At 39.9% G+C, this 27,230-nt stretch overlaps 1 protein-coding gene across 3 annotated transcripts in view; it reads right to left on the bottom strand.

Annotated features, from left to right (window-relative positions):
• Positions 1-27,230, bottom strand: part of ITPR2 (inositol 1,4,5-trisphosphate receptor type 2) — a 252,076-nt gene that overhangs the window by 159,404 nt on the left and 65,442 nt on the right. For all 3 annotated transcript variants that reach the window (XM_057427842.1, XM_057427851.1, XM_057427858.1), the window contains 11 exons: positions 19,405-19,559; positions 17,974-18,073; positions 17,665-17,825; positions 15,299-15,440; positions 14,363-14,521; positions 13,247-13,419; positions 10,598-10,717; positions 10,309-10,494; positions 9,461-9,712; positions 8,257-8,401; positions 7,172-7,322 (listed from right to left, as the gene is read on the bottom strand). In XM_057427842.1, coding sequence (XP_057283825.1) covers positions 7,172-7,322; positions 8,257-8,401; positions 9,461-9,712; positions 10,309-10,494; positions 10,598-10,717; positions 13,247-13,419; positions 14,363-14,521; positions 15,299-15,440; positions 17,665-17,825; positions 17,974-18,073; positions 19,405-19,559 — 1,744 coding nt within the window. The remainder of the gene's footprint in view (positions 1-7,171; positions 7,323-8,256; positions 8,402-9,460; positions 9,713-10,308; positions 10,495-10,597; positions 10,718-13,246; positions 13,420-14,362; positions 14,522-15,298; positions 15,441-17,664; positions 17,826-17,973; positions 18,074-19,404; positions 19,560-27,230) is intronic.

Here is a 27,230-nt window from a genome sequence, read left to right as displayed (position 1 = left end):
CCACTGCCTCATTAGCTCTGCTAATCAAACTATGCCTCAAGAAGATACTTCAAATTGTTAACTAGGCAAAAGAGCAGCTAACAGACATGGATGCAAGCCTGAGAAACAATACTAATTTCTAATAGTCCTGGATGAAATCTGGTCCTCCTTGGTCACAAAGACCCACAGGCACAACAGAAACGGCAGGTCCAAGCTTGTTGTCAACCATGTTCTAGTAGTGACCTCACTGCTGCTTCTAAGCACTATGCATCTCTACCGGCAGCCAAGAGGGCTGGAAGAAAACAGTACCTTATCTTCTTGCTCAGTTAAAGCTGAAGGACTAAGCAGGCTACCAGGATGTATCAAAGGGACAGAAGACTGGACAAGAGTCCCCTAACATGCTGATATACAAGCACTCCTTTGCAGAGGGATGGTAGCCCACCAGTGCTGGTGTCTTCAGGAGAGAGAAAGAGCTCCCCATTTTGACCCCTATGAGGGTCAGATCCTTTGGGGTATATCACAACAAAGCAGCAAAGCTTGCAGTGTGACACAGGTCACTTTTCCTGCTACATTTCAAGGAAATGTTCCACAATCTCAGGACACCTACAGACAGATGCTTAGTCCTGTCAGTCTACAAGGGGAACATGCTCTCAAGCTGAAGATCTAGACATAATGGGAAGGACCTGAGATATTTGGCTACCTGTTTCAACAGGTGAAAGACGGCATCTGTTGGGCCAGTTATGAGAACACATTTTATGTGAGAAGCACATAAAATCAGAGAATCAGAGGCAGGAGCAATTGGAGCTTATTATAGGTAAGTTTTTAAAACCTGTTTTGCAGAAAGACTGAGCATAGCCTTCCTTTGTGGAAGTGAACTGAAAGATTCTGATCAGTCAGTGGACACTGGCTCAGGAAAATTGTAGCCATTAACATAGAGCTCCTGAGGGAAAGACATGCTCTGCAGATAATGCATGCTTGTACCACCAAGGGCTCTTTCACACTGATGCCCAGCACTGTAAATTGCATCCCAAGACATATGCAGCTTCACTTCCAGGATGTATTTCCTTGCATGTCATTATTCTCATTCCCAAACAATATTAACTAAATAGCACTGGGCTGCATGGCAAAAGTGTAGCTTGTCTGCTAATACTGCCACGTCATTTCATCTTTCAGACCTGACATATGCTGTAGCTGCATGGCTTGACTGAAATAAGTTATTTGAAATATCAAATCACACCTAGAGAAAGATGTGCATTTTAATTCACAGAGAATAAATAACTTGTATTGGACAAGACAGATTGGCTCCTGAATGATACAGCAGGGTGCACTTAGTAGGAAAGCAATGACGTTACCTTTTAATTAAAATTGCAAGAGATTATAATGTTCTTGAAAGGTGCCAGAATGACAGCACTACTAGATGAAGTTCTCACTTTCTGCTTAAGAAAAAAAATGCCTCATTAGGATACAGGTAGTATATGTAAACCCCATATTTTACAGAATCTAAAAGGGAAAAAAGAAACAGAAAAAAGGTTCAAATAACCTCAAAAAATTATTCAAAGTTAAGACACTGATTGAAAAAAAAGTTGGATGCAACATTTTCAAGTCAATTCATTTTTAGGATGCAATCTAGGTAAGAAGCCTTTCTGAAAATATAGATCTTTTCTTTTTCCAGGATTCTATCTCACAAATGTTTCCAGCCAACTTTCCCCAATCTGTCTTCATCAAGTAAGGTCACACCTGAAAACTACATGCACACTAATTTAATTCCAATTACAGTAACTGACAGTGGCATTAAAATCAAGCTTTTGAAAGGGAGTAAGGCATAACATTTACAGTAATGTAAGGATCTTTTCAGTATCTTTGCAGAACCAAGCTAGAGAAACTCACAACATCAAGGACTACCTCAGCCACCAAGGGGGCTCAAAATTTAAGCAAAGGATGGAAAAGGACATCTTGAGGTAAAAGGTTAATTAAGTCTTCATGCAACTTCCACTAAGCCTGAAAATACATCCCATTTTGCAGATTTGCTTCAACACTTGTCATATATACTTCTTTACTTAGCAAGTAGCTTTACTGAAATAAGTGGGTCTATTTAAAAAATAAATATTTAACAGAGAAGGTTGCTGGCTGTAAATTTGGCTGGTTTGGTTTGGAGGTGCACAACTCCAGGCAGGCTTTCCAAAGCCAAGACCCACCTGATTCTTACACCCATCATTAATATATTTGTACCCACTCCCAAAATCTTGACTCCAGTTTTCACAGTGTGGAGCAGTGGCCAAAACCAGTAGAGAGCCAAGCTCACCAGTTCTCTACAACTTCACATTATAAGAATCAGGTGGTGGGAGCTTTTGTTGCTACAGACCTGGAACAGATCAATGTCAACAATGGAAAGGCAGTATACCCTATCTTTCCCCACATCTATTTAGCACTGAGTTTCCCATAGAAATCAATACTTTAGAACAGAACTAAAATGCGAGACCTAAAATAAATAGATCCTACCCAAAATTCTGAACTTCTATAGGGCTGCCACCTTGGATCTACTACAGCTGCAGAATAGGAATTACATGACTTTTCCATTTGGAGAGACCCATCAGGTCATTTGTCCTACAACCTGAAAATCAATTGCATTTCTGCCGAGGTGTAATTACTGAGAAAATATTGCTGTTAAATATCCATTTAATATAAATTTATGTAAATTTACAATAAGACAGTGATAAAAATTACAACATACAAAGCCCAAGCTGGTATTCAGTAGCACTTTCCTACATTAGAGTTACAGGATCAGGCCAATGGTGCTTGATAAAATTTAAGCACATTTGTTTATATCATTAAACCATCAGTCCCCAGCACCATGGCTGGCTTTCAATGTTTGTCAAAAATGGGATTTAGACCCATTTACACCTCAAAGACTGAAATACGTGTTTTTACTGAATTAAAGGTAATGCTTAGACAGTTGTGATCACTGATTCATTAAATGCACCGATGCATTAAAAAGATTTAAAAAAAAACCCAACCCAACTTTTATAATCCCCAGAACTAATAATTTACTTTCACATGTTATTAGTATACAATCAAAATCACAATAGATACAATCCTGCCTTTTTCTGTGTGGTGGGGTTTTTTTGTTGGTTTGGTTTTATTTTTTAGAACATCAACGTAATGAGCTTTGCAACTAGGAGAAGGTAACTTCCTGTAAGAAACAAGCTCTGTAAATCTGCATATCCCTAGATCAATAATGTGTTTGAGGGGCATGTACCTGCAATACTCTGCTTTCAATGGTATGATATGAATGTTGCAAGTATTGGGCCTGCCAGAGAGGATGCTGTCTAGCGAGACCCTTGCTGCAGTCTGGAAATACATGGGAGAACAGAATCCGACCTCCTCTAAAGGCAGGAAGAAATCATCCTCACTCCTAACTGACTGGAGGGAGGGTTCCCACCATCCTGAATGAGGGCAGGGAACAATCCATCTGTCTGTATTTCATGGAAGTCACAAATAAGAAAACTGAAAAAAATCAACAGACCACCCTGATTTTAGAAAATGCCAATACATTTTCAAAAACCACAAAAAACAGGCCAAGTTACTTTCTGTTGTAAGCTTTTGTACTTTACTTGTACTTAATAGCCTAAGAGACCAGTATTGAAAGTTAAAAGGAACAAAAAAAATCCAAGTCAGGTAACTGACAGAACAACTTACACGTTCCCAACAGCTCCGCTTTATAACAAAGAGGTTATCTGTGTAAAAGGGAAAGGGAGACCTTTGATGTACAATCTTATAAGTACTATAAAAGTGAAAACAATGCATACCTACAGTTTTGCCTGGTGAACAATGCTTACTATCAGAGTTGGGGGGGATCTAGATAAAATTCCTGAGACCAATTTCTCTGTTGGCCTGTTGTCCTAGGGGTCTTGGACAAGGTGGATCCAGACTCCTTGGTAACATCAGTACTTCTAGGGTCAAACTTATTTGAGTAGATGTGACTGCACAAGATGCAAAAATACCCCTGCTCTTTCCCCTTCCCCCAGAAAAAAAGTACAAGAACATCATTAGGACACATGAGCATCCAATATACAGGCCTGTTTCAGCAACCCTAATACAATAAGGTCTCCCTGTCCCAGACTCAAGCCCAGTCTCAAGTCAGGACTCACTTATCCTTAGCATCATCTACAGTCCAACACATGCAGAGGCACAGAAATTCCAGCCCACCACCACTCAGACAGAAAACATAAGCACTGTGGGCTCAAGCACGAGTTCATTAAGTCTGAAAAGACCGGACACAGAAACAGCCATGTACACTACAGCACAAACCAGAAAATCCCTTGAGCTCAGCTCTGTCTAGCTCAGTGTGGACACATCACACCTCAGCTACAGCTAGGCGATACCTAGCAAAGCAGAGAGCACACAAGCAGATCAAACACTCTGTGTGTTCAAACCTTCTCAGTACCCTGCAGCAAAGTCAAAATCAGGATGTGTGTGCAAGACAACCACGGGGCTGGTTTGAAAGGACTGCTACCCAGTAAAAGTTACTTTGTTTTCTTTTGCTTTTAAGTTAATTTATGCCTGCCAAACTCCTGCCCCTACAGTCTGATTCAGCCCTCACCAGCAGGCTTACACGCAAAACAAAGAAGTTACAAAGAGCTGACATTTCAGCCACAGCAGTTGTCTCCAGAACGTCAGCAACTACAGTACCTGGTGCTTTCTTCCCGAGTTCCCTTTCTAATCTTAATCTGCAACTAAGGTGAATGCTCATTGTGTTTTGTGGTTTTTTTTTTTTAATGAAAAGTACTCCTCTGTTTTGCTTGAGTAATACATTCTTCAGACGTGAAATATGTTCTTCAGGCATGAAGTTCTATGAGCTGAGTGCTCAAAATTAGTGACTAGGAGTTAAAAAAAATGCCTAAACTGCTTTTAAATTATGCATCCTTGCAACATACGCATCTTCAAAGCCTAATGCTGCCCATGGGTATGTAAATATGCACCTCCAGAGAAAGAAGGAGGAATGGTAAGTTGCTTGGGCATAGCAGTTAAATATTAAGATCATTCCAGTCTCAGCTGGAAAGTGAATGCACAAATTTATGTGTTTCATGATTTGGCAATAAGAAAAGAAGAGGGAGGCTGAAGACAAGATATGACCATCCAAAGATGGGCATCCTTTTCTTTTATCATAGACTGTAGAAAGCCTCTCCAGCAAGGGTTACAACTATTTCTGAAATTTCAATGCCTATTTTTAAGATGAGACAGCACAGCCAATATGTCTATCTCTGATCTCCTTTAAGATGGCAGACACAACTGACAACAATATGAGCTAGCAAAAAGACCTCTCTAAAGGCTTTATAGACGTACGGTTGGCAGGAAAGGGAGGGTAAGAGAGGTGGGGAAAAACAACAACAGATTCCAAAAGAACATCAGTGGATTGTAACACCCTGCCCTGAACTGATTCCAGTGTTCAAAAGATAAACATCCCTGGAGATAACTACAGCCGAGAAAGAAGTTTAAGGAATCTGTACGAAGACCGAAGCTAATCAAAGATACACAAAAATCCCACCTTTTTTTCCGTGCCTTGTCTACTGGAAGAACGTGACACAAAACAAGAGATGCGTAACAAAAGTTTCCAGCAAGGCTCCAGGCAATGGTTTAGTGTTACTAACAAGGCTACCGAGTTCCCATTTGCATGGTGGTGCCATTTTGTGCATTCCCTCACACTCGTTTATTTCAGAGTAAATTCATGAACATGGAATTGCTCTGGAATTTTGTACAACTGAGAGTAGATCTGTTTGCACTTAATGGGTGGTTCTTCCCTCTCCTATATAGCCTGAAAGGAAACCCTTCAACAGAAATAAAAGGGAATTAAGGATGAAATATAATTTTGTGGGTAATGAATGTGAGTAAAAACATTAAACAAGTGGTCTAATCAGGATTAAAGACTTGAGCAGAGAGAGAACTAAATAGAAGAACCGTATCTGCATGTTCCATGTTGCCAATACGCCAAGATTGTATCTGGAGCCAAACTGTGTCCAGAGCTATTTAAGAAGAGAGTCTGCAATGCAGTATTTCAGGGACAAAAAAGCAAAACATAATTCCGAGTGTCTGAACGTTCAGTCTTTGTCTAGCACTGTAGAGGGACTGCAGCCGGCTGTAGCATGCCTTAGTGTGCACAGCATCGCAGGAAAGACTTAAGGGGCTTTTGGTAAAGTGCACTGGCAGCAATGGAGGAAAGATCAAAAGAACCAAGCATAAGACTTCTCGGAGATGACAGTGACTATCTACACTTCTCCAGAGTGTATGAACCTCAAAGAAGGAAAAGTTATGAAGGATGGTACACTCACATAGGGCATCTGTAGAAGCAACTGAGCAGAATGATGATAAGGAAAATTCAAGGCTGGGAAAAGGCGTCGCAGTGAAAATACAAAATAATTGTTGTTTCAAACAAGACAGCTCATCCTTTTTGTTGCTGTGGGCCAGCTGGCAGTGCAATGACACTTACAGCAGCCACATATTAAAACAGAATTTGCCATCTGTCTCCTGAACCTTCAGCCCACATGACTGTCACACCTCCCATCCACACACACAGGAAAACTAAACTGCTAAGTTTCAGCACTTTCCTGGCATGCTCATTCTTCAACCCAGTTTTAAGCCATGGTAGAAAAGGCAGTGGGACATACAGTATTGTCCTAGAATTGTCAGACAGCCACTCTGGTCTGGATTTAAAAAAGAATATCCTAAACTGACAAACACATCCAGAGGATGGCCTCATCCGGACTCCTATCTGGTGCTTCTGCACTTGTTGGACCAGAAACATCTTATTCTCCTTTTAAATGAAAGGCTAAGATGAATAATAAACACTTGTGCCGTATATGAGCCATCTTAATCGGTGTGGCCATGCAAATGCTATCTGCATTTGGCTGGGATGTTCAGTGCAATGGATGCTGAGGCTTAGATCCAGATTTGAAAGTTCAGTTACAAACAAGCAAAGGAGAAGCAGCACCAACACAGCAGCCATAAGTCATGAAGGCTGCAGCTTTGGTCAAAAAGTTCCCTTTTTAGCTGACCATCCTAATGTATCCTGCAGCAACATTCCTGTTGGTGGGTCATTGTGTGAATAAAGAACATTGGAAGATCAATGAGATGTTCCATGAATTATGTCCAACCTAAATAATGAATTCCACACTGGAGTCTTTGCTGCTTCTCTTACCTCCATCCTGAAACTTGCTTAATCTTTCGAAGTATGATGATATAGGAACTTGAACAATATCTAGGATGGCAAGGAGCGTCCGGGTCAGTCTCAGAAGCTCACTAAAGCTATAAAAGCCAAAGTATATGAGGTTTCGAGCCAGATGTACCACCTGTAAGAAAAACAAATGAAAAATGAAGGTGATATCAGAAACCTTTGGGGTATTTGGCTGTGCAATACAGCTGCATTTCACACAGCAGCTTTCAAAGAGATTCAGATCTAGAGTGCGATCAAAATTAGTGCATTAGTGATTTAAACGGGCCTTGGACTAAGACTAGTGACATTAAATGTTTTTCAGAGTTCGACAGAACAACTGGCCAGTCAAATGAAACCAGAAAGCAAAACCAACATGAGATTTAGGAAGGTTTGAAAGGATACAATTGTATCTGGGATAATATATAAGATCAAGAGGAAAGACTCCAGGAAACGGCTTAAAAAGGAAGCAGCTGTGGAGAAGATGGAAGTCAGAACAGTAAGATGATAGCTGTAAGTTTGAACAGAGGTGATTTCAGATGACCTGAGGCAGGCGTGCCAAAGCCTGGGAGGCAGGTTGCAGGAAAAACTATAAAAGCTGCAAGCATTTCCCCTTTATTCAATGTTGCTTGAATCTAGAATAATTAGGCCTATCTAAAGTTTCTGTCAGGAATTTCAAACAATATTTAAAAACAGTAATAGGCCATTCAGGGTATTTCCTTCAGTGTCATATCATACACAGAGAATAGGACTTATATTGAGGAATTCCTTCACGCTTCACTAATGTTGAGAGAAAGGATATACTGCCATTCACCCACACACATATCCTTCCTTTTGCCAGAGAAATGCAGCCATCTCAGGAGAAGGAAGGAAAAATACAGCTGTTTGGCAGCAGACAGTAATGTTATTTTCTGCAATAATGGTCATCCCCAAGAACACTGGAATTAGGAACTGGTGCTTCTTTAGGACATTTTACACAAACATTATTCTGCGACTAGCTTTATTTTGGAAGAATCAATGTCAACTTATCTGAAAGGAGGAAGAATACCATAAGTAGGATGCAGAAGTAGTACCTCAAATGTAAGTTTATTTTTCTCTTTGTCTCCAAAAGGAAAGGGCTGATTTACAACTTCTTTCAAGTACTCTTCTACAAATTCCATAGTTAGTGCAAACTTCCTCTTCATTTCATTCCTTGAAGAGTCTGTGAAAGAATCATATCTACAACACAAGGCACAGAAGGAAGGAAATTAAACACCTGTAATATCAGGATCTGCTGTTATAAAGAAAAAAAATAAACCCATCACGGTGCTATGAAATTGCTGTCAGTTCTCTAGCTCTCTGTAAGTAGAAGGGATAGAGGTCAGTTGGTTCTTCATAGACACATAAAGATGCACAAGTCTTCCCTCCAGCAGTACCAGGAAGGGTTGCGTGAACAGGAATAACAGAGACAGGAAAATATCACAGTTCTGGCAGATAGCACTCTTAAATCTTGCTGTGGCAATTCAATAAGTCACTAAGTCTCAGCTGTCCTCCCTACCCATCATACAGAATTTGTTATTTCCACAAGACTGCAGATCAGGAAAGCAGCGTGGGACAGTCAGCTTCCTCCTTTGCACCACCAACTAGGACTGATTTTTCATGTATGTCAAAACAGTCCTTCATCTCATTAACAGAAGCAATTCTGTCTGCTGCAGCACTGCATTTCTTCCTGTTTGTCTCTTCAGCCAGAAACTGGCTGTCTGGGTGTCTAGCCCAGTGGTGCTGCTCCACCAAATCAATTAAGCCAGAGAAGGTTTCCACTAAGTCGTGGGAAACCTTCTCCCATACTTTAACACATGCTTAAGTACTTTGCTGGATGGAGGCCAAAGCCTCTGTGAACTGTTTCTGGGGCAATAATGATACCTAACTCTAAATTCTGGCTTTCCAACTGTGGCTTTCACTTGAGCTTGAAGTATAAAACCAAGTTCTAGCCTAACAAACCTGTTATGTTAGGCACAACTGGATTACTTCAAGTTCTGTTGGTCTGAGGAATGGCCATACCATTTTTCCCTAGCTTGTTCCCCATAAGAACACAGTGCAAAATGAAATTGAAATATTGCCATGTAAAGCTACCCATGGAAGTTTCTAACAGTAACAGTAATTAATAGCTCTGTGCTCTGCAAATGAATACCTTTTCACATACGTACGCATCAACATTAGATATCTACAACCATTTTTTTCTGAGACTAAACCCTACAAAATGCTTTTGTACTTCAGCTTGAAACACTTTCAACTCACTCGTGAATCGTGATCTTCGTAGGAATTTCAGTCCACAATCTGGCATATCTGACAGGCACCACAGATTCCTGAGGATCCCTGTCCACATGCATGTGTAGCATTAGCCGACAAAATGAAGCCCGGAGGTCATAAGGGAGGCTTTCATCAGACATACATCGTAGGATCAAGTCAACCGACAGCTGTGCAGAAATCTGGTTGATGGCGAGATATTGGCGGTCCAGACACATTCTTGCAAAGAGGTTCAGCTGGTACCTTAATAAAAGGTAATAACATATGGTATTCAAAGAAATCAGTTGAAAATGGAGCAACGTACAACAGATTCTCACTTTAAAAGCCTGGTGTCAGCCTTTCTGATATAAGTCCTAAAAAAGTAACAAGAGTGACTTTGCTAAGCAAGGGATCGACTTGCCATTAAAAATGGTAATGTTAGGCTCCAGCCCCCATGAAGACTGGGCTCCCTTTGAAACTGAAGGGAGGCATTGCTCAACAGAAGGCTGAAGCGTCCGGACTATTTGTTTTCAACCTGCTCCATGATCCCATTTCCCCCCTAATTCACAGGACACTCCTTCCTCAGAGCATGCCTTGCTTCCAGGACAACAATACAGCCCGATAAATAAAAGAGAAGAAGTGAAATGGTAGAGACACAAAGAGCTGTCGTGAGCAAAGAAAACTCAAGATTTGTCTGGAATAGACAGCAGAGATTGTGATTCCTAAAGGAAAATCTTGAAACAAACTTTTAATCCTGCTTTCTGGCATGACTCAACTTCCTTTTTTGATACTGGGAAATTAACTGGATAGGAAGAGCATAAAGTTTACATTTTCTTCCATTTGAATAAGAAGGTTTTCACCTGTAGTAGGTAAGAACTTCTAAATCGGCTTTTGTGCCTTCCTTCGCCTCCTGAGCCAGATGCCTGATGGCTTTGCCATGAGGCTCCTTGTTACTGTCAATCCAATAAAGCCATACTTCCTCTTCATCAATGTCATCTGAGATGACTGGGCATTCCAAGGGGTTGTCCATTTGTGTTGAAACCAGCCTGCAAACACAAACCATTCACAATGGAGCCACTAGCAAACTGCTACAAATTCATAACAACAGAGCAAGCAACAAAAAAGTATGTTCTGATTATGGATGCTCACTTGGTCTGAATGAGAATGTCAGCATTCCCTGGGCTCAGCATAAACTTGCAGATGAGTTCCTGAGTTACTGGTATTGCTGTGGTGTTAGATACACACAGGTCTGACAGATAATCCAAGAATCTGCATTCAAAAATCCACAGACACAACAGAAAACAAAACTTAAAATATGACACAGAAACATTGCAGAGGAAATCTCTAATATCCATCACTAATATGCTCATGGGAGCATATATCACAAAATTCATCAACACACGATCTTTGCTGATTCATACTTTTGTAACTCACAACAGATAAAGATGAATAATAGCTTTAAGAGCCAGCCTGAATTGTTCTGAATGATCAGTCAGAGAGAGAAAAGAAAAACATCCCAAGTTTGACAATTGTCAGCAAATCAAAAGCCAAAGACTTGTGCCAGAACGTAAGAGCAGCCTGAGGCTGTCTTAAATTTGGCTGGCAAGGGACCTCTACTGAAGGCTCTCTTCCTTGTAGAGAATAAGAAGCAAAAGTACACATTCTCACCCATCTTCCCCATCAGGTAGCATTTACCTCCCTAATGCAAGTAGCACGGAGATGTAACTTGTCCTGGAGATAGCCATGTGCCTTCACATGAACTCCATTGCACTGGAGGAGTTCATACCTCCTCAGTTTAATTATACCTTTTAAACTCCCTGAAGTGACACAGCCAACAATGAATGAAGATCTGTCAGAACCTGAAGACAGGACCTCTGTATTCAAGGAGGTCACTCCAAGTAAAGCAGAAATAACAAATCTTTTCATGGAAATCAGTCTCCCACAAATTTGTCTCTCAAATGTAGGTCTTCTGATATTTAACAAGGTTCAGGCTGAGGCTTTCCTCGCAGTTGGGACATTCATTAGGTATCTGCTTCTGTCCCACTTTCATGCATTCCTCTGTGTCTATTAACAGTAGTCCATATTGCAGCCTTTGCCTCACTGGCATATAAAAAAGGCCTGTTCCCTCTATGTAGCTTCTTTTCATGACATTTGTAGGCACTGAGTATCTCTGAGCCTGCCACTCCTCTAGCAAAGGAAGGTAAAACTGGGCAAGGGGTTCAAGAGCTGGTGGGGGAGCAGGTATGAGCAGGCACACAGAGATCATATACTACACTTCCTTAGAAATCCACATAAAAAAAATTACTACCGTCAGCCATTCAAAGATCCAATAGTTTGAACCTCAGTAAGTGATCATCCTACCAGAGGGAATCAGAAAATCATTTCTGCATTAGCACAGACTATACTCCCTTCTGAAGTCTGGGAACTGCAAGGGATGAGCACCAAAAGCATTTTTAAGGTACACTTAGGAACAATTTTATCCATCACTGAAATGAAGCTTTGTGACAACAGGTAATTAACAGTGCACAGCAACATTGCATCACAAACATGACATTAAGTAAATGGCACATAATTACATAGAATTCTGGGGAGTTACCTAGTTGGAGTTAAAATGCAGGAAGGTTTTAAATTTTTGAGCTCATGCATTTTAGAGCATACTGCCACAATTCTTATTCACACAAGCAAGTGCTGCAAAATCTACAAGACTCTCCATGAAAATAACCATCGTAAGATCAAGCCTTTACTGTTCAGACTGCACCCGTTTGGCAAGATGCATTTTTCAAGCATTTATTGCTCTTGGACTTCAGCCTTAACGGAGTGAATACACAGCAGTGGCACAATGTAGTTATGTAACAAATACTGTGACATTCTCTACCACAAGAAGAAAGTGACAGAGATTGTCAGTAAACACTAGGTTCCGTCAGCACTGAGAAGGAGCTGATTCTCATATAGTTTCCTCTTAGTACTGATCAAATCCAACAGAGCTTAGCATGGGAGAGGCAAAACGGCTGCAGACATCTAGAAAATATTTGAAGCAGTGAAGCACCAGGACCTTGACCAATATCCGTAATCGCTAACAGAAAAATGGTATTCACAATTATAGGGGACATTATTTGGCCTTCAGTACATTAATTTCTTAGATTTGTTTACTTCAGTAATTTTACAACTGAAAATCTAATAAGAAAATACATACATTTCCTTTATATTCTGACCTAAAGCTAATAAAAAAATTTCTAAATGAGTGAAAGTTAAGGCCAGAATTTTTCATTGGGAACAAGATCTGGTCTAGGACACATGTTCACTGGGATCTTTACTGACCTAGGCCCCTTTCAGGTCTGACCTGGAATTGCAACCTGCAGGAAAACTGGCATTAATAAAAGGTTAGAAAAAATCACATCCATGTAATTGCACTAAGACTATTACCAGGAGAACCAACACAAGTGGCAGTTTCTTAGAGGAGCTGCAGAGTTATAAGAAAGTTAAATTTCCATTTGTTTCTCTTTATTCCAATCTGAACTAACCGCAAATTTTAAAAAATGCCCTGTAAAGTATAAACCCTCTTTTCAGTGAGCTCTAGTTCTGAAATGCAGATATGGTCAAATCCCAAGAACTGCATTTAGCTCTGATATTTTCTAGCACGACATGCATATACATGTAGGTTTTTTGTCTGCCAGGTCAAAACAAATTAAGCTGGGAAAAAGAGACAACAAAACAATGAATAGTAGGCAGATTCACAGCTACTGCAAACAGAAAAGCCTATCAATACAGAACAAGAATGTTAAGTGGACCACTTCAAACCTTGGCTCTCGATTTCTCCTGAGTAAATTAACAAACGTCTCTATTTCTTTAGCCGTGATATGTTTCTCTAGCAGCTTTCTGTTGTTGTGCAACAAAGCTGTGATGGTGTCTTCTGCCAGAATATCATAGCCAATCTGGGACTGCATGACGCAGAAGTTCTTAGCAATATATTCCTGAAAAAATGAAAATTCCCATGATGACCTGGTAAGCAGCAATGTTTTTCTTTTAGAACCAGAAGCATCCAGCTCAATTAGCAACAATAACCCTCAAAACTTTCCTCTCTGAACTGGCATGAACAGAAGAACATATGAACACCAAAAATATGTTCCCCGGAAACAGATTCAGTGATGACTAAGTCTCTTATTCTTTCATAAGCCAAAAAAATGAATCCATAAAAACATATACAAAATTCAAGCAATGGCAAGCAATGTTTTAAAATGAAAAAACATAAGGTTTTATAACATTTAAGAAACTTTCTTTGCTGAGTCTTCCTTTCCCTCCAAAGACAGAAATATTTCTGTAAAGCATTAGAAAGAAAACAAAGAAGACATACAGAGCAGTTCCATCTTTCATCTCTAGTCCCCTTAGCCCTATAAAGTTAGTGGAGTTTTTCTCTGCTGCAGTGTGCAAAGCACTAGACACCATGTTCTGAAATAGCTCTTGCTCACAGGGAGTCTCCAGAATTGGGAAATCAGACTACCTGACAGAAAAACCTCTGGTCTGATTCACTGCCATCCCTCTACAAATATTTAAGCAACAGAAACAGACAGTTTTACAGACTTCCCACTTTATAATCCAGAGTCCAAGAGCATAATTTTAATAACAGAAAGCTCATAAATGAAACAGTGGACCCCAGTCTTGGTCTGAGCTTGTGAAAAGTACAAGGTGAACCTATGATATTTATTGCTGATCATTCAATTCATATACAAATGCTTACAAAACAAAAACACCGTTCCTCAACATGAGGCAGTATGTTACAGCGATTTCCTACTACTAACCTCCACAAAATCCAGTCCTTTCACCATTACCACTTGTAAGTGCAGAGAGTGATGTCAAACCCATGATATATACTTGTAGGAATCAGGAGGAAAATTAATTATCTTTAATACCACTGACCTGGTTCTTCCTATAGTCCTGTTGGGAATGTCTGAGAACTCTGTAACATAATCTTAACATGTACTTGTACGGGGCATATCTCTGGTCACCTAGGTCTTCAAGTCTCAGCATTGATCCTTCACCTTTGTCCTTAAAAGGAGCTTTGAGGATGCCGAATATCTGTTCGAAATCAAAATCACTAAGAATGAAAATCAAACCCAGATTTTTGCTTAACTTACAGCTGTCAATGAAAATGTGCTCTGACAGGACCAGCACAAGGGCCTTATTGACCAAAGTCAGAAGTGAATCACTGCAGTTACCTACTGTGACTGAAGAGAGGAGCAGGCACAATCTCAGAAATTACAGCTTTCTGTGTTTAACTTTACATTTCCTGTCAACTTGATTGATATTGCTTCCTCTTCACAATTTTAAACATTATTAAGTGCCTTAACTTTAGGCAAATGAAGGATGAAAAGGGAGGACAACACTGGCTGCTGTCCATTCTCATCCTTTTCTCCTTTTTTTTTTTTAAATTATTTAATTTCAGTAGGCTACTTAAAGAGAATATTAATTTTCATTTACATGCAAGTTGACCCTCATACAAAAAAGGCCAGCAATCCATAAGGGCATTAGAATTTTTTCCCATATGGTGAACTCTTGCAGGATTGGGACCATGGTGCAAGCTTCTTGCAAACTTTGTAAAGAATTTGCTATCAAAGCCCTAAACGTTACTGGAATCACATGAAACTGCCATCAAACATGTTGTGTCCCCCTGTGCTTCTATCTGATCCGCAGACCAAGAGGTGAGCCTTGACTAAGTAATGTCACATCTATCCAATCCAACCAGACACAAATCCAACAAAGCATAAGCAAGGTTACCTAAGAAGAACATTTTCTCAAATCACTCTGTCCTACAATCTGTTTTTTAAAGCAAGTTATTAATACAGTAAGACATACCTGAGCCAGTATATTTTGCTCCCTCATTAATTTTTGTCGTTCTCTGTTTGGCTTGCTAATGACCACATCCAAAACCTCCTGCCCGTTGTTAGGCACGTCAGCAACAAAGAAAATGAGATCTTCCAGTAACTTGGTTACAAACCTAGAATGAATAGACAAATCATTATTACAGACAATCATTCAACACTTTCTGGGATTCATTAAGAAAGAAAGTCACTGTTTAGTGCAAGCTTTATCTAGCACAATGGAACTTCAATCACTGCAAAGTTAAGTTTGGCATGTACTTAAGGATTCCAGACCTTTGCTCAGCAGAAGCTTAAATCCATCACAGAGATGTTTACCAAGGCACTGAATAACCACCAGAGGGGAAAAAGGGAGAAAAATACAGGATGCTGGATTGATGAAGAGTATTCAGAAAACCAAAATCTATACAATCTGGCCTCAAGGCCCAGGAACAGTAGAAAGACAGAGTTTCATAGCCTACCAAGGATTTTTATGCTTTATCACAGAAATGGGTCCATGAAAAAAAGAGGATGGACTTCCTAGAGGAATAAAAACACTCTGTCACTAGACTATTTTCCTACTGACCTAAGAAACTCTTGAAAAATTACTATATTTGTTTCACTCTTTGCTACACAAAAGAAGACTTGGCAGAAGTGCTAAAAAGGACAGAGGCATCTTCCATCCTACCTTCCATCCTACCTTCAGAGAAACCAAAAAGAATAAAAATGCAAATGAAAAAAAGAAAGTGGACCTTGCCTCCTTGTTACTAATGTACCTTGCCAGGCATGCACGGAAAGAAGTACAGATGACCACAGATTTCAATGAAACTCCATTAGAAGAGCTAGCAATATTTTACAAACAAAACCCAGCATGTCTCCTACCCTGGGGAAGCATCATCTGAATTTGGACAGCATGTAGTCTATAATTACTAAACCTGTAGGCATGCTATGAAAGCAGCTGGAAGATGCCCAATAGATTTTCAAAGTCATCTCTGGAAGCCAAACACAAAGCTTCCATTACCCGCAAGAGGGCTGGGTTATTCAGCTAAACCCTCTGAGTGAGCTTTAGCTTTAAAAATCTCAGCCCACTGGTGGAGAACAGCAAGGTTTCCCCCTATAGAGGAAGTAGTAAAGGTAGATGCAGGATGGAGCAACCAGGAATAAACTATTGGGACCCCTACTTTCCTAAGCAGGAGGGTGGTAAGACTGATAAAAGAGTTGCTTGGTTTTTCCCAAAGGAAATGACAGGAAAAAACAAATAATGGCACTATTCTGAAACCCCTGTGAAATGTTTTATGAATGTATTAAACCAAACTCCCAACATCAAGACTTGATAACACTGGGTTGCAGTAACACAGCAGTGCAACGTTAATAGACAAGTGTCACACCTTGATTATGTCATATCCCTCTCTGGTTCAACTCAATCGTGACATGGCCCATCAGCTTTTCAAGGCTGAGTACCAACACCCAAGCCATTATAGATTTGCCTGTTACTATAAATCCTCAGCCTGATATTAAACCATCTGGTCTAAGTGCTACTGACAACTGACAGCAAAAATTCAGTTTTAGCACCAAAACCGAACATTTTCAGCAAAACGCTGTGTATGATGAACGGTGGAAAAGAAGTTACAAATTAACACTGCCAGAGATGCTGTCTAACATTCTGTTTAACCACAGACAGCTGAAAACAAGTAGGGAACTAAATCACCAGCAGTGGGATATATTTGGCTACAATGTGCAGCAAAATCCCTTAATTCAGGGGCAGGTGTGAAGAACAGACATTTTAATAGCACTACAGCTGAAACACTGATGAATACAAAGGTAAACACCAAAATGATGTAAAATAGGAAAAGAGAACAGGGAAAAAAAAAGTAAGAAAAGAAAGGGACTAATTGGGGCAGCTTCTCGATCACTCTGAGACTTTTCTCTACTTTTCTTGCAGCATGAATGTGCAGTACAGTGAAGTCCTCACAAATGAAGAGTCCTACCCTGCTGCCCACCATATATTTGGCTTTCTTGAACATGAGAATCAAATGCAGTGGACCTCTATATTACAGCTCAGAAGTGTGTTATCAAAGGAAGTTAAGACAAACACCTCTGCATTTGCCCAGGGAGCTGGGGCTATTTTATGTGGCCGGTGAACTGGGGAAGTGCTGTTTACCTTCATTTTACGGATGATATACACTGACCAGCCTGAGGTGCAGCAAGGATGCTCTGACAGAGATGGAATCTAACCCCAGACCAGCACTCATAGCACTGAAATGTCCTCTCCCAATTTCACAGATACTACCAAATTATCCATTACTGTGATGTCATGAGTAACAAAATACCAATTTAGGAGGGAAAAAAATAAAACTCACTAACCTCCTTTCATTCTGGGTTATTGTTCCATTCTCCAGCTTTTTAACAGTTGATGCTAGAACCTTGTTTGCATCATTGGCAAAGTCCAAGTCTCTGACCTCAGACAGAGGAACCGATACAATGGCAAAAGCTTCCTTGTCCTCTTTTGTTTGGCATGTCCCAATCTGGAATAGTGTTTGTTTTAATGTGAGCAAACAATTCTCTTACCTTTATCCTAATTATTATGCATATTTTATATGTTAGAAGTGAGATCACCAGAACAAAACTTCAGGAATGAGTTTTGGATTTCAACCCCAAGACATATGTGCTTACCTTTAACATCACAGGCCTCTCTTCATCAGTATCTATTGGAATGCTGGTACTAGTGACCCAAGTGTTAGTGCACAAATGCCTCAGTCGGACATAGGAGTTCCTAAAGAAGAACAAAGCAAACAGCAAGTGGGCAAGGTGGAATGCAATACATCACACAACCATGACATGAGAGTTGAGGGCACGAGTCACACCAGTCACTCGTAATAAAAGGATAAGGGAGATACGAAAGATACTGCAGCACCCCTTTCCCTTGTTTCCTCCTTTCTTACCCAGAACAGAGCTGCAACAAGAACAAAACAGCATCTTACAATTATGCAGAATGCTGGTTTTAAGTATTTATATAAGCCTAGGAGTAAAATATTCTTTAAAGAAAAAAATTGAAAATAAAGGTGTTACAAAATCCCATCTGAATAGAAATGCATTTCATGAATAAAACCAATTCTTTTCTTCTATTTTTTTTTCTGCAGAGTAATGAGCCTCTTCAAGCTGTCACAGCACAAAAGTAAAACTGACCACGGTTTCACAGCTTCACCATTACGATCTACAAGCCCCTGTTCAAGGGAGCAAGCATTTACAGTACCAGTTCTCAACAGAAAATCAAGTGAACAAGGAGCAGACATGAGATTCTTCTAAATTCTTTCCATATGATAATCTATGGTATTATCAAAAAGCAGAGCTGAGAAATCAATTACAATTGAATTCTGCTCTTTAAATATATTCACAGTGGTCTTCATTCACACTCTCCCTTTCATGCTGATGGGCTTTGAGTATTCAAGTAAGCAAATTATCTGGCAAAATTTAGCATAGCAAATACACTTCAAAGCTGCATACATCAGTATTTGCGGGTACCCCGCTTTAAAATCCACCCTTGTAACAACTAGCCCCAAGTGTCTGCATGCCCATTCAGTGACAACCTACACAGAGGGACTTATCTAGCCAATCTCAGCAACACACCACAGTTGAAATTTCAAGTATTGACAATTAAAACCCAGAAGCCACTTGCTGAATTCATTTGAATAGCAAATGTGTTCAGTGGCATCATGATCTGTCAGGGAAAGAGATGCCCAGTTTACCATACACGTTATTTTGCTAGGAACAATTCAGTTAGATCTATTAGCAGTACAGTTTTTCAAGCAGTGCACAGGGCTCAATTCTGTCCTCGTATGTGCAATATTATGCCCCTAATTTTTCTCTTCACACACTCTTTTTAGGTGTCACTTGATTTATCCTTATAATTCTTTTACTCAGCAGTACCAAGTTTTATACATCCCTTGCACATCCATGAACACGGCTCAGATTTTAACTGAAGGATAATACTTGGTTGTGTTTGATTTTTTCTGCTTTACTCACCTGCATAATACTAGAAAGGAACCCTGCCAATGCAGCACTATTTGCCTTCTACACATCCCACCCCCCCCTTTTTTTTTTTACCTTGGAACCAGGCAATCAGCTCTCTGAAGAGTGGTGGCATCCAGTTCAAAGAGAGATGCGATGTCATTTCCATGTGGCACAGAGACCAAAGTATACATAATCTTCTCCCCTGCTTGGCGTTTCTTCTTTGAAGCAGGAAGGTCGCCGTCTCTCTGCTGATTAGGCACAAGGGTTATATTTGCTTGCATGAGGGCCCATTATAAATTCACCATTTACCTTGCAGACAAGCAATATATCTGAATTGTACTTCTTTTTTTTTTTTTTTCTCTTTTTGCATTCTAGTAAGAATGTACCATGGCTGGCTTCGGAGTGTGTAACACAAAGGATGCACTTTGCCCCAGGCACATGGGGTCTCAGACAGTCATAACAACAGCAGGTCACAAGCTACAGTGAGACTGCAGTACAGTATACATTACTACTTGACACTTCCAACTTCAAAAAACCTGTTCACTCCCAACAGATGTAACTACACAGTGCTCATTTGGAAAGGGCCAAAGTTAAAAGAAGAGAATAATGAAAATTTGATTTTTTAAAGGAGGAGGGGATTAAAAAAGTAAGCAATTTGCCAAAATCCACTGTTTTTGTTTTTTTTTAAGTTTGCTCATTTTTATCTCTTACATGGCCAGAATCACAGCAGCACACTTTCCAAACAGCAAAAGCCAGAGTATCTACTCCACTAAGATCAGCTTGCTATTGGAATGGGGCACAACACAAAGTAGCAGCTAGGAAAATTTTCACAGGCTGATAATGCATCGGAAACTGGACCAAACATAGGTTTGAGTTTGCCCACTGCAACTGGAGAAGCTTGTTCCCTTCGAGGGAGCCTAACTTTCAAGTGACAGATTTACAAAGTTGTGTTGTGTTGCCACAACAACGGTGTATTGTCATGCAAATCTAAGGTGATGATGATCTTCCTCCCATTGTCTGCTGAAAGTCCATGGGAATTTTGTGACCCAGCACCACGAAGCAGCCATCTTCATCTTCAGTTACATACATACCTTTGTCTTTACAGGCTCCAAATGCTACCATTTGTCTTTCCGGAATCCAAATCCTACCATTTGTCTTTACAGACTCCAAATGCTACCATCCCTAAGCAGCTATCTTTGCTTGAAGGAGTAATTCAGAGTCTCTACTCATAATCACACAGCAACCAACAGAATTACTGGCATAAGTAAAAGCTGCTCCTCTGGGGTGTTGAGTTACACATACTACAAAAGACTAATAACCAATTAAGAGACTGGCAGCCCAGGGCCCTTCATGTACACAAAACATCACGGAGGGAGAGGAAAAGAGGAATGACAAAAGCCAAAGAGAAAAATTAAACACTGGAAACCTGAAATACTATTATAAAGATTTATAATGCACCACTAGGGAGGAGATGTACAAAGCAACATAAAGAGGCTAGGCTGTACTCAGTTTGCATTAGTACCTTGATTAAAACCAGACCTCAAGGGATAATCAAGGGCAGAGCTTTGATTATTCATATTGCCAATTGAGATTAAGCAACCAAATCAAGGATGAGTGAAACTACATAAAAAATAGCTAGTTACCATCTAATTTCAAGGCACTTTTTTAGTCCTTCCATAACATCCATTTTTTCATTAGCAAGCCTAAAAAAATGCCAGCTTTCCATTCCATTAGTTCTATCAAGGATAGAAGCAGTAGGAAAAAAAAAACAGGAAGAAATAATCTCAGAAGTTTTTCTTATGCTTATCTAGTCTAGAGAACTGTCACTAGTTTTTGAGAGGAAGGCTTGCTGAGACAAAGGGCAACCATCTCCTGTGTTTCACACAAGAGTAAACTCATCTGTCAGTCCCCACATCCTACCACATCCCACAACTAGACAAAATCACACAAAAAGCTAAACTTGTATGCGAGGATTGAGAAAATAGCAATTTTTTTATCATTTCTTTACATATTTTGTTTTACATATTCAGGAAGAGACACGAATTGGGCAGGCAAACTATAAGAGAATCCTCTTAACAGCTTAATAGGCATGAGTCACAGCCTAACATCAAATGAAAATCTATTTCCTAAATTTAAATTGGAAAAGCAGTTTAAAATTCAACAGGTCTGTAAAGGAGTGAATAGCACAGGAGAGTTTCTTACAGCACTCAGACTTGCTGATATTCCCCATAACTTACATTCAAATCTAGTTAGGGTTTCCCAGGAACTACCCACTCTACTATAATTTCCAAACTGTAAAGACTGGTATACAAAAAGGCAGGACACTTCACCATTTTATGCATTTTTCCCCTGGGGCTTTGGGAAAAATACAGACCAAAATATAAAACCATTAATATAAAACCATATTCTGCTCTGTCATACTCACTCCTGACATAATGTCTGACCACCCTCAACAAGTCGTTATGCACATGTTTCTATGAGAGGAAGTAAAGTCAAAGTCAGGTCTCCAGTGCTTTAGTAGCTCATGCTAACCATTAGCTTTGTGGAGAAGTTCATCCTGCAGTTTCACCCACTCACTAGTCTACCAACTACTGCATCCATGCAGTTGAGCAACATGGTTCGTTCACCAGGCCTAAATCCTGCCAACCAGGCTTAGCTGTCAAACCAGACCTGGCATAGGAGCAAGACCTGGGTTTCAGTCTAAAAAGAAAGATCACTTCAACAGAGGACAAGACAGTGTCTGCAACACTGCTAACCGCAACGCAAAGCTTAGCTGTGCAAAATCAGACCTTCACAAAAGCAGTACAGTACTTCCAGCACAAACCTCAGAACTCTCCTCATAATGTATTTTTAGGATCTCAGACATACCTCACAAACCAACCTGGATTACTGGTGTTAAGCACTAGTCTTGGAAAAAAACATGCAACAGGAAGTCACCATCAACTTGACAGCTTTGAAGACAACTTACATACATGGAGCACATGAGAGAAAGCAATACTGTCATTAGTTAGATATGAACATACATGGAATTATACTTACATCTGAATTATGTCTGAGTGCATATGCTTCTGTGTGTGAGAGAGAAGGAGAATGCACACACACTTGCACATAGAAAGTTTCTTGTGATTAATTTAGTAAGCAGCCATAAGAAACTGCACTTAACCTAGCCATTATTGAATCAGCAGATGAGTTTATAATGAGGATGTGGAAAGAAGTGAAAGTATTAGAATATTTCAAGTTAATTAGACAATATGATCAGCTCAGGAGAAGCACTGTATTCCTAATAGATGAGAACAGATGACATTTGCCCAGGGAAGAAAATGGCCTATGAGCTGATGCAGCCAGCAAAACCAGATTAAATGAAGAGAAGGGAGATAAAGAACTGTAAAGGGACTCAAATGTAGAGAAAATAAAAATCAACTTAAAGCAGTATGAAAAGGAAGCAAATTAACAGTTTCAAGGATATTGGCAATGTGGTCAGTGACGGCCAAAGAAAGCACTCCCAAGGCTTCTTCAAAAAGGGAAAGAAAACCAAGTGAATTACATGCTATGAGTAGAGAAGAAGTGCAAGAATTGTGGGTAAAACAACATTAGGAAATAGTAAATTTGGTGAGGAAAAAAAAATGGTTTTGATGTCCCAAACTACTGGCAAACAGACTGTTGCAAGTCAAATCAGATAAATATCCAAAGTGAGGAAGGTGGAATCACCTCTGTCATGCACTGCTTAAATCACTCACAAGGATGAAGGAAATGAACATTCAAATCCCCTTCTGCCTGGCAGGAGCTGGACCTACACCTTCCAAATGACCTGGTCCAAATACCAGGTGATACAGAGAGTGGAATCAGCCCACTCTGCCTAGAAACCTAAGTGTCCACCAAACAAGAAGGCTGTTGGCCCCCCAGTGACCAACCTCATTCTGCAGCAGTAAAGCAAAGCACACTACCCACATGTAGAATGGGACTTCACCAAGAGAGGGAACTGACCAGCAGTCAGGGCACTCTTCCAGGAGGTACTCATCTGGGAAAGCAAAGGCTGAGAGTTCAAAGGAGGAGTCCTAGTTAGTGACAATAACCAACCACTTTGGTGAGGAGTGAAAATCCTGATCCAAGCTCACAATAAAGCCTGTAACTTTGGGCTACCACCGCTGATTTGCAGTGCACCGTCCTGATTTTAAAAACTTCAAAAACCCAACACACACATAATACAGTGTTTGCAATTTGAAGGACAAATGTAACCGGAGACAAATCCCATATTGGAATCGGAGACAAAATGATCAGGTACAATCAGACTTGTCTCTCATGAGACTTGTAGCCCAGCAGATAACCCTTCTTCACAGCTCTTTTGCAAGTAATTGTGACCTATCCCAAATCCCCCTTATTCAACAAAACTGGGTATCACACCTAAATTCTGGGAGATTTACATGGAGTTGTGCTTGGGAGGGGCCTTCATTTCAACTGTAAAAAGCAATATAAAAACATGACAGGCCTGAAATACCTTTTCTTTTAGAAACCAAATCTACAATTCCAATTGCTGAAGACACCTCTTGTGGCATAGAGATAGACAAGGATAATGCCCTGCTCCTGAATGAATACATTAAGCTGCACTACAGATTTCAGCAGAAATTAAATTTAATAGCAGCCAGAGTTCTGAAAACGCCTGTTAAATCCAGTACAATGTGGTATTTCAATATCCTAACCCAGTTTGGGAAGCTCTTACAAAACCAGCATTTTCACAGAGCAGTAACACGAGCAGAACTCCATAGGTTAGACTGATTTTAAAACATTCTATATGACAAGAAAATCAAGGAAATTAATGGCCAGCCTTTGCTCCTGCATGTTAGGAAGCCCTGGCAGACAGCACAGCAGTTAGCCTCCTATAACACCTTCAGTGTTGACTCATTTGTGAGTCATCGCATTTTTAGCAGAGACATCACGTTGCAATTCTGTTGTTAGGAGCCAGAGACATTCTGTAAGAAACAATGTATGCGTTTTCAGAGCTGATTCAGACCTGTGTGCAGCAGCAGAATAATAATAACGGGCCGGCATCTGTGTCTCCCCTTCTCCCCCGGCCTCCCAAGTGGCCTGACTGCTGGCTTTATATAAGCAGAGACACTGCCATTTTAAACCTGATTATTTTTCTTTGTGCCCCCCCCCCCCCCCTTTTAACTTTTATCAGATTGTTTATTGCCAGGTTAATTCCTAACCAAGCCTTTAAAAAAAACCAATAAATTCCCCAAGCCCATTCTACTTGTTCAAACTGCATCACCTGAGTTCCACATTATAAAATTTTAACTAAACAAACTTAGTTGCTGGAAGGTAAAATAAATTTCAAAAACTGATTTTACAATGTTTATCAGGGGAAAAAAAAAATAATCACCTGGATTGGAAGCAAGAAAAAGAACTCTGAATTGCAGAGTTGGTTGGAATTCACAAATACAGATAAACAGAAGTCAAAGGAGATACATCAAATTGCATCTAGAAGATGTCCAACTTCTTTACAAGAAAAGTAAATGTATACCAGTCTCAACCCTAAGAAAATTATCAACAATAAAAGCTAGTTGGGAGCTAGCTAGGATTAGTGCACTCTCATGAAAATGCAGAAAAATGTTAAGGTACCTATCCAAAGACAGCCTTTAATACAAAGGCACTAACAAATGCCAGGTTCCCAGCTGCTCTTGACATTTCCCCAATGTTTATAGCATTCTTCTGATTAGAAATAATAGACTACTTTGCAGCATAAAATACACCAATCTCAAATTTAATGGGAGCTGTAACACAGAGCACTGTGTTTTGATGTATGACACACTACAATCTCCTAGACTTCAAGAGATGAAGAAGCCTTCTTTTGATAACGCCTTTAAATCACAGAAAGGTCTCCCCATTAAAAAAAAAAAAAAAAATCTTCTAGAGTTTATATGTGAGAAAAATATGTATAAAGAATATTAATCAACTTATTGTAAGGCCAAATTTTACCAGAAATGAAAGCAATGTTTCACAAGACAATTTGGCTGGATTCTTAAGAAGACAGCCCATAAATGAGCAGTAAATTGCAGTCCAAACAATGCTTTAATGCTTGGGAACCAAAGTTCTAATGACTTCCAGTAATATTTATGTTCTCTGGGGCCAAAAGCCTTTCAGCCTTTTGTGTCATTTAAGGCAAGGCAGAAAAGATGCACCTAGGCAGAACCTAGGTGTCTATGCCCACTACTACACCACAGAAAAACCTCCACTGCTGCTTCCTAACGCTCAGTTGCCTAAGCAACTGTGATGAGGACTTGTAAACCAGGCAGCGAACATGCAAAGGAGCCCTATCACACATTTAAGAGTTAAGGGTTGGCATGAAACACACAGATGGCTCTGCCACCTTTAAAACCCAGGGGATATATAAGGAGCTCATACCCTTTTATCCAAAAGACTAGCAGAGAAAAGCAAAGCACAGGCTGCAGGCTCAGTTTCTCCCTTCAGTTGGAAGGATTCAAGTAGGCATCTCCCATTGTCCTGCTACTCAGGCTTCAAATTTTGCTGTGGTAGGTCTACTTCCACCTCCCCTCTAGAGCAGATTTACTTTGCAGACAGTATTTCAAAAGTAATTGCTTCAAATGTGAACAAGAAGATGCCTTTGCAGTTAATCAGGTGGTCACCTATCAGAAGAAACACTAGATGAAAACCATGGAGCAAAGACAGCCGGTGTGCTCCAGGTTAAGTGCATATTGGATACAAGACTGACATAGCTGGCCCTTAAAGCACTCCAAAGATTATAAGATTCATGTACCTTTGAGGAATAATTCAAACTACTGCATCATTCTAACTTAAAAGAAATTCCTGCACAGGGGCGTGAAGCTTTTCTGCTCAGTTGCTCAAGGCCAGAATGAAAGCTTAAAATAGCCATTGCTGACTAATGCTAATTTCCAACAAGATTATAAAGGGGTGAAGAATCCAAAGGGATTTCTGCGATGCTCAACGTGCCTGCAGGCTTAGATTGACACGGAGGTGTTACCAAACGTTGTTAGGAGTTCTTTCACAAAACATTTTTCAGAAGAAAATGCTTAGTGAGTAAGCTAAAATTTTCAGGGACATCAGTTTTGATCATCAACAAATTTTGATTTAATTTCCATTGGAAGTATTTGCCTAATCTGATTTATCTCATCTGGGTTTTTAGTTGAAACAAATACCCAGGTGGATTAAGCCAAACTGTCAGAGAAGTCACCTTTAACATTTGTGTTCAGGTTACTTTTCTGCTTTTTTTCATTATCCAGTCCAGGTAATATTTAACTATTTAGATGAACTGGAATTGCTACAAGTAGAAACCCTATACTACATCTAAACACTACAGTGTGGAACAATAAGATTGGATCCTTGGTGACAAGGGCCTAACATCTACCCCATACATGTATTTATAGGTCTTACTTCAGACTACCTGTAATCTGATTTTCTGGACTGAGCACCCATGAAACATTAGAACCCCATAGATATATTTCAGAGTGTGTGATTCTTCTCATGTTCATCCAAGAGAATACAAGTTTAGATGCTTTGAGATTGCTCTGCAAATTGTAGTGTCTTAAGTAGGGAATAACCTAGAGATTTGATTCAGAAGTACCATCATGATGTGAGTGACAATGTTACTTCAGATCCATGCCTACAAGACAAGCTCTAATGTTCAGAGAGCAGGAGCATGAACCCAAGCACTTCCAGGCAAGCACCCTATTCACTAAGGTATTCTAGAATTTCTCCTGATTTGTATTCAAAAGCTCCAAAGGCTTCAAGTGTCATTCCAATACAGAAGAGAAACAACTGGTGGAACTTCGTACTTTCATGAGAAAGAATTCTCATTTCTCTAGACAGCTTAGCTGTTATTGCTATATTGCCATTAATACCAAGCACTCGGGAAGATGGAAAACCGATGGTGCCAACTCCTACAA

This window comes from Pezoporus wallicus, unplaced genomic scaffold, assembly GCF_028554395.1.
Source record: "Pezoporus wallicus isolate ANWC-B61680 ecotype Strahan unplaced genomic scaffold, APGP_CSIRO_Pwel_v1 scaffold_3294, whole genome shotgun sequence".
Taxonomy (NCBI): domain Eukaryota; kingdom Metazoa; phylum Chordata; class Aves; order Psittaciformes; family Psittacidae; genus Pezoporus; species Pezoporus wallicus.
This window is presented reverse-complemented; position numbering and strand designations above follow the sequence as displayed.